Here is an 8068-nt window from a genome sequence, read left to right on the forward strand (position 1 = left end):
TTCTTCCTTCTTTTTTTTTTTTTTTTAAATCTCCACATCTGGAATTATGTGCTGTGCTACTATTAAGCACAGCAACTAAAACAGAATATCTTATATTGAAAGAAATATGGCTTTTCTTAAGGTAGCAATTCTGCTGCTGTGTAAAGGCCTTTTACTAGTAGCAGGTAGGTTGCAAATGTAACTGTATCCACTAGCCAGTCAGAATAGGTTAGCAAAAAACCTGCTGGTTCATGGCCTTACATGCAGAGAATATTCCTTCAGCCTGCTTACTTCCGTATGGCTTCCTTTTAGTTGCAGTGATTAATTTTTCATAGAAGAGCCAGAAGTGTTTGGGGGAGCATCCTGGGTGTTAATGCAATAAATCACTGAGTCTCTGAGATTCGTCAGAAAATGCAGTCTAAAGAAGGATGCTGGCATCAATCTTTCATGACCATTAATTTAATAACTAGGGCTGTTTTTTATTCTGTTGGAAAAGTCTTGTGATTTAATCAACTTTAAAACTCAGATGGGAGATGAACATCCTATGGTAGTATGGGTTAAAACCCCCCCAGAACTGAGCATGAGTATATTATCTGTCATAGGCTACAGAGAATGGCATAGCATTTTATCTAAATGATGTGTGCAGCACTTAAGCTAAGTATTTATGGGCTTTATTCTACTGAGTGTGATGGTCAGTATATTGCAGAAGTCTCTTCAGCACTCAAGTCTCATGTATGCCTTAAGAAATTAGATACAGATTTTCAACAGGGACTTGAGGAGTTAAGTCAAGATTTTAAAACCTAAATAATGATTTTAAGGGAGCCTGAACATCCACCTTCTAACAACTGGGCCCCTTAACGTGGGCCAGGAGTTTTGCCTGTCCGGCTCCTACTTCACTTTGGAAAATCTTGGCATAAGGACCCCAATTGCTGTTGAATTTCAATGGAATTACCCTCCTGGAGGTAGGTTTCTTGCCTTGTGCAGGCCATCTCCCAAGGAGCAAAGTGCACCAGAAATCAGTCCTTATTCAGGCAAAAACCCATTGGCTTTGAAACCCTTTTGAAAATAATACTGATCTCTTATTGTGATTTTTTTTTTTTTTTAATAAAACATCCAGCTGACACCATCCAGAACCACAGCACTCTGTTTCTTGAGACCAGCTCTTCAAACTTGCCCTCCTCTCCAGAGAGCCCAGAGTCACCAAACACACTGAGTCAGTCCCAAGGAAAGGCAAGAAGGTCCAGCCTGGTCAGCACAAACAGCGAAATCTCAGGGTCAACGGAGAGCTTGCCGTCGGCAAACATCACCAACAGTGAGTGAGACTTGGCACCCTTTATTTCTGCGCTGACTTCAGTCCTCCCCCCATGTCAGGGCTGTTGGAATTTTATTCTGAAGAGGAAGTATTTTCTTGCCCAGCGCACTAGTAATACTATGAAAAGCCCATGTTGTGATCATTTTAAGTAGTCAAACTTAACTTTTTCCATGCATTTAATTTTTTTTTTTCTTGTTTTGCTCAGGTAAGGCAATGAAATTAGGGTGACGGTTTGTATTAAAAGCATAATAGCACTTGTGATCATTTATAAGTAGATAATACATGATGAAGAGATATTCTAAGCACATTGCAAAGGTGAATATTGTGATTATTCGCATACCATGCAACCTTTTTTCCCTGAAAATTACCTATCCAAAATTAGTGTGAGCATTTTAAGCAAGAAAAGTGATTTCCACACCAAGCAGGGCTGAACCCTCCTGCCATATAGAGCAGTAGAGGAGTCCCATTGTCAGCATTATTCCCCCTCCTCCTGCTACAGCAACCAGTTTAACTTCTCACAGCTACTTCTGAATTGGCAGTAGCTGTTAGGCCAGCAGTAGGGTCAGGCAGAGTGGCACTGATGGCAGGACTTTGCCCCTGCTGTGTGCAACTGGAGGGCTGAGCCCTGGCTGAGCCAGTGCCATGGCAGGGAAGATCCCGCCCCCGGTTCATGCTACCTTCCCAGACCAAGGTGTGTGTCTTATTTGGGGGCATACACTTTATGAATATATCCAGTAATATGTCATAGATGGTTATCAAGTCATCAGCACATATCCTGGATTATTATATTGGTCTGTTGGGCTTCCGTGGATCGAATTGATTGTTATTAAATGTTCTGGTTCCCAAACTTTTTCTGGATCAAGAAGCAGTCATCAGTCCTCAAAACTTCTCCTGGCCGCCATTCAGGTTTGTTAACCCATGAATTAAAGAAGGGTAAGGAGTGGCAGGGTGAAGTGCAGATCAGCTGCAGACCATTTACCGTGGCCTTGCAGACTACTCACGGTCCTCAGTCCAGGGTTTGGGAACCACTCTGTAATTATTAGCCCTGAACAAGGTTTCCATTAGAAATGTGGTGCCTGTTTGTCATTTTACAGTTACTGCCAAATGGTGGGGAGCCAAGCGAATAGATTATGCCTTGTACTGCCCAGATGTGCTAACGGCATTTCCAACAGTGGCTTTGCCCCATCTCTTCCATGCCAGCTACTGGGAATCAACTGATGTGGTGGCATTCATTTTGAGACAGGTAATTTGATCCGTCGCACGCTCACGCTCGCTGTCTCTCGGAAAAGTCAGTATGAATCAGCAATTCCTGTGTATGACACCCCTCTAAATATTAAGGTATACACCAAAGTTGGTGAAAGTTATACAGAAACTGATTATGCTCTTACGAAGAAACAAGCATCATCTAAGTACAAAGCAGGGAAAGGAGAGCATCTTAATTTCCAGTCCCTGCTCTGCCACCATGGCCTGCAGGTCATCAAAACTGTTCTGGTTTGTTTGCTATGCTCTTGAGCCAGGCAAAGGTCACTGGACCATAGGAAAGTAGGGCTGGGAGGGACCTCATGAAGTCCTCTAGTCCAGACCCCTGCTTAAGGCAGAATCGTCCTTCATTAAGTCATCCCAGGTGTGTCCCAGTCATCTCTCCAGCCTCCTGAGTAAGATGCACTTGGTCTTTGGTAAAAGAGAAGGGTGGTCTCGTAGCTAGAGCACAGGGGGGAGATAAGGAGATCTGGGTTCCAGTTTTGTCATCTCTTCCCACACCCTGAGGAAATCCTTTGTTCTCTGTGGCCAGGCTTCCCCATTTGTATCCAAAAAAGAGCCGGTGGATGATATTAACCCTACCAGGAACATTAAGGGCTGAAAATTGATATTTATAAGTGTAGAGGGTGAAAAGCACTTTTTTCCATTAAGAAAAGATGGATTCATGTCAGTTGGCTGCTTTAAAAATGGGCAAAAAGGGTAAAACCAGGAATTTAATTTGCAGGGTGTTTTTTACGAGAAAACATATCTATATGACAAAGAGTACTATAATTAGGGACCGACTGAATTCATGGTTGCACGATTCGGTGGGGGGCTCTGTGAAAAATGGTGGGCTCGTTGCAAAAAAATAGCTGGTTGGAAATGGTTTTCCATCAGAAAATCCTGCAGCCAAAGAGTCAGTAAAGGGCCGTACCCCATGCTGCCAAAAGTTTTGTCAGAAGCCAAAAAGGCTTGGACCGTCTTCCTCTGTTCCTGTCGGCCCGTGCAGCTCAGGTCTCGGTGCTTTGTGTGGCTCCATGAGGCCCCCCAAGTTCTGTATCCTAAAGAATTTGATCTTTCTGACCCTTTTCTTCTAATTCAGGACAATAATAACAGCAATAAAAAGATTACACTGAAACCAAGAGTGCTTTTCTGAACGAGGGCCATATTCAGGTCTGCATTTGAGCCTATGTTTAGCTTTAGGCTTATTATTAATACTCATTGAAGTCAATAGGACTTGTATCTAAAGAAAGTGCTTTCTTGAATCAGGGCATTAGTGACGATTGAGACGGATACAATAACGTGATTTCCCCCTCCATCCCCCCCCAACGCCAGATTGTAAGTACCATGCTTGGAGGAGGGAAAACAGTAAAAACAGTGGAGGGAGCAAGAAAACCAAAATTAAAGCATTTAAGGAAGAACTACTTCTTAGCAGTCTTCTGTTAAACTGCCCTATAGTATTTAGAGGTGTTGTGTGAACTGTCTGCTCAGAATTGATTTTTCTTTTCTCTTTTGATGACACATTAATGGATCTCAGTGCTTCATGAAACTGGTGTTCAGACAGCTGGGCTGAGTGACTTGGGGATAATACAGGGCTCTCTTGCCTCTGGAGAAATTGGTTAAGCTAAAAGGCTTGCCAAGGGTGACAACAATTTAGTGGCATTTGAATGAGGCCTCCTAAAGGTCAGCAAAAATCCTCCAAAAAGGATCACAAGTGGGTTAGTTTGGAATAAGCTGGGCGGACGGTGTTTTCACATCAAGTGAATGAAGAAACTGCTGCTGCCTGACAAGTGGCAAGGAACATAATGCAGGCAAGCTGTACAGTGCCCATCCTTGAGGAAATGATTTGGAAAGTTTTCTTGTTTCCTGCCTTTCCCTGCTTTCTACATCTCAGTTCCACAGGATGCTTCCTACCCTCTCCCCACCATCGAAACCAGCTCTGATAACCCTTGGCCGGCTGCATCTCCGTCATCTGACCAGCCAGTCAGCAGCTCCCAAGACTGGAAATCCTATGGCTAAACCTTCCTCCTTCTGTCCAGCTGCTCTGGGTGGCAAGAGCTCCCTGTGCCGAATGGACAATACCGCCAGCTAGCCTGAGAAAAAAACCTGAGCCCTTGATGAGTCTGCATGCACAGCACTAATGTTTCCATTTAACCTCATCCTGAGAGAGACATACCAAAATGGATCAACCCTTTTCACTTCTAAAAAGAGCCTCTTCTTTCCAAACGTGGTGAAGCAAAACACAGAGGACAATTAATGGGTTTAATTAATTGTTCTGCTAACTATCGAGTTCCCGCTGAGTTCATGGATGCACAGTGACATCTGGAAGGAATGTATCTATTGGAGTAAATGCCGAGTCTTGAACAGATAGCATTAGGAGTACATAGCGGCTTAACCTGGGTTGGAGCGAGAGGCTGGCCCCATGGCTAAGGAACTGAACTAGAGCCTGGAAGATGCAGGTTTACTTCCCAGTTTTATCAGAGCTTCTCGGTGTGACCCAGGACAGGCCCCTTCGTGCTCTTGTAAACCCCACTGGGAACTTCCCTGCACTTTTAATGAAAACTTTGATCAATGTGGTCCCAAGTCAACTGGGTGCTCTGCAACCTCAGGGGCCTAAATGGCCTTTCATGTTCTTATCTCCACTTCTGGTCTCTCAACCTGGGATGACTCTTCCTCGGCCTTTCTTGTTTCTGCTACAAGCTTTCAGGGCAGGGACTTTGCAGTACCAGGAGCCTCAGTCTCTGTTGTAACCAGTGGGTAATAGGAGTGAAAGGGAGATGGGGCCAAGCTGAATGTAAAAAGTAGCTGTTCCTCCAACTCAGTAGAAGCTCAGCTACACCGGGCACGGCCAGAACTCGGCTCCTGCTGCAGTCGATGAGGCATTAACTGTTTGTGTACCTAGCAGTTGCTGAATGCATTTCAGGTTACATCTCGGAGAAAGCATTTGAAGACCCAAAGTACTATGATGAAATGACCTACAGTGATCTTCAAGGAATGGTCACTAATGATCCAGATTTGTAGGGGAGAAAGGGCATTGACTTCTTACAGTGGGTGGAAGTTTTCCTTTCTGAGTGCAGCCAAAAAAAAGAAGCCTCAAAGACTGTAAATATTGATATATATATATATATATTTTTATTAAGGGATTCACTTCTGAACCATAGTTTTAAGTAAAATATTCATTTACCTGGTAGAGTTCTTTTTTGCAGGATGCTTCTGAATAGTGTAGTCGCATGTCTATGGAAACCCCGAGGGTTTCCTAGAGTTGCCCATCTCGGTAGTGTCTGAGTGCCTATGAGCTTTACTCCGCTAGCCTAGCCATTCTTGAAGGGAAGACATCGGCATGCTAGGATGGATGGACTTGCAGTGGTTTTCATTTCTTAGGGTTTGTTGCCGAACACTCGTATTTCAATACCAGACTGACTGGTTACAAGCTAAAGGCTGAGAGACTGGCCGATTGAGTTGTAAGGAATAGAGAATTATAAGCAGAATACCGGGATCAAACTGAGGAGATTTCATATGAAAACAGTCTGCTAAAGTAATAGACTTCTGCTGAGGTTTTCTAAACCTACTAGAAGACTTAGCCATTTAGCTGCCATGAAAATTAAATACCAGCCTCAGATTGGATCAGAGTGCTCTTTTATTCCCTTTTAATTTCTAAAGGTCAGTTATCCTAATCCAGTTTCCTTGGGCCCTGCGTTCTCCATAAGGGGTCACAAGCCAGTTTCAGCTAGGCTGTGACCATCGTCCCTTCTTTTGTGCGTAGATGGAAGGGGACATCTTTACATACTTTTTTTTTTTTCTATTGTGACATGAACCCAATATGGAAGAAGCTGCAACCTTCCCCATTCCCTGTGTAGTCCACCCACCATTGATTTTTGGCTCCCTGCAGTTCAGAAGCCTTTGAGTCTAAAAACAGGACTAGATTTGCTTCATTGGGAATAGAAAGCAATAGTGCCGGTGTTATTACCTAGATGCATAAAATCCCTCTGCTTCCCTGACAATACACATGAGTATACTGTCTAGGCATGCTAATATTATTGAACACCTGACCCGCATCTCTCTCAGATTTATACCCTATTATCTACAGACGGTGTGAGTGAGCGGAAGCTGCACTGTACGCCCCCTCCCCTTCTGCAGCAAACACAACAATGCAATTTGTTACAGCCCCAGGTTCTAACATAAATCTCATTTCAGGTGATGAGGTATGAAAATGTGAATGTCAAGGAAAATGACAGCTCGGACCCAGCAACATTAAGTCCGTCCAATCCACGGGAGAAATGGTTACGCAAGAGGACACACGTCAAGCTGAGAGTGTGTATCACTCCATTACCAGGCTGGTTACAGATTTGATTTGAAAACCACTTGCATGGCACCCAGCTCTTCTAACCAAAGTGTGATTGATACCTAATGACAGACTCGAAGAAAACTGAAAAACAAAAATATCTCAGGAGGCAAACAGTGTGTGGTGCTAGGGAATTAGTGCTTGCAACATTTGTTGTCAGTAGGTTGGGAGGGTGAAGGTATTGATGACTGCCATCTTTCTGCCTGTCCTGCTGCAGAATGATTGCCTTCTGATCCAGGAGAGAGGTCCTTTGTACTTTCCTAGGCCTCAGAGCAAAGAGGGCCTTTTCACCCTGCAGATGCTGTCTCACTATTCTTACGTTTTCAGGAGTGAACTGTGACATCTGGGTATCGTGGTTTTTTTTTTTTTTTTTGCTTTTCAGGGGCAAAATCTTAAGCAATTCACATATGGTCTGCTAACTCGCAGCCAGCTTACAGGTGGAATTTCAACCTTGGTATCTAGTGACCTTGTCACTTGTCCCAGTTTTAAGCTTAATTTAAGTACAAAGAGGTTAACATTACATGTCTGCCTCCCAGGGTGCTGAGTGGGAATTAGTTTCTAGATTACTGTGAATGGCTTAGTAAAGGTGCAAACGTTAATACTTAAAGGGGAAAAGGTCATTCATGCCATGAAAGCAGTTGATGCTTAATTATATTCAGTAATTAAGTACAGCGTCACATGGATCTGCAGCATCTTGGAGCCTCTGATGCTACTACAGCAATAAATAATAACAAAATGCTGGGAAGGAAGAGGGGCTGTACATAATTCAAAAGACATGGTTTCAGTTCTAGCCTCTGCTAGAGATTCCTTGTGTGACCTTGTGCTTTTGCAAAGCCCAGCTTGTGACAAAGGGGGTCTGGGTCTGATTGCGAGTCCATGGGCCTTCAATTCCCTCTGAATGATTAGGTGCTTCTGCAAATCCCATTCACGATCTTTGTGCTGCATTTCCCCATGGTATAATGGGGTCAATGGTATACCAGTTGCTGCCCATTGACTTGTCTATCTAATCAGTGTTCCAGAGTGTTTGCAACCACTTCCTGTGCATCCGTATGATCCCTGATCTTAATAATTTAATACCAACCACACAATCATTTTGCTACTGTGAAGCGCATCTTATTCAACCACAGAAGTAAGAAACGGGGAGTCGCAAACCACTTGTTCTCATTTCAGAATGTAACCGCCAATCACAGAGCAAA

General features: G+C 43.6%; 1 protein-coding gene across 2 annotated transcripts in view; it reads left to right on the forward strand.

Moving 5' to 3' along the window:
• The window catches only part of PITPNM3 (PITPNM family member 3), a 299986-nt gene that overhangs the window by 265729 nt on the left and 26189 nt on the right, over nucleotides 1–8068 (forward strand). For both annotated transcript variants that reach the window (XM_019511015.1, XM_019511016.1), the window contains 3 exons: nucleotides 1097–1291; nucleotides 2386–2534; nucleotides 6725–6841. In XM_019511015.1, the coding sequence (XP_019366560.1) occupies nucleotides 1097–1291; nucleotides 2386–2534; nucleotides 6725–6841 (461 nt within the window). The remainder of the gene's footprint in view (nucleotides 1–1096; nucleotides 1292–2385; nucleotides 2535–6724; nucleotides 6842–8068) is intronic.

The sequence above is a fragment of the Gavialis gangeticus genome, unplaced genomic scaffold, assembly GCF_001723915.1.
Source record: "Gavialis gangeticus isolate Ggan-Ray unplaced genomic scaffold, GavGan_comp1, whole genome shotgun sequence".
NCBI lineage: Eukaryota > Metazoa > Chordata > Crocodylia > Gavialidae > Gavialis > Gavialis gangeticus.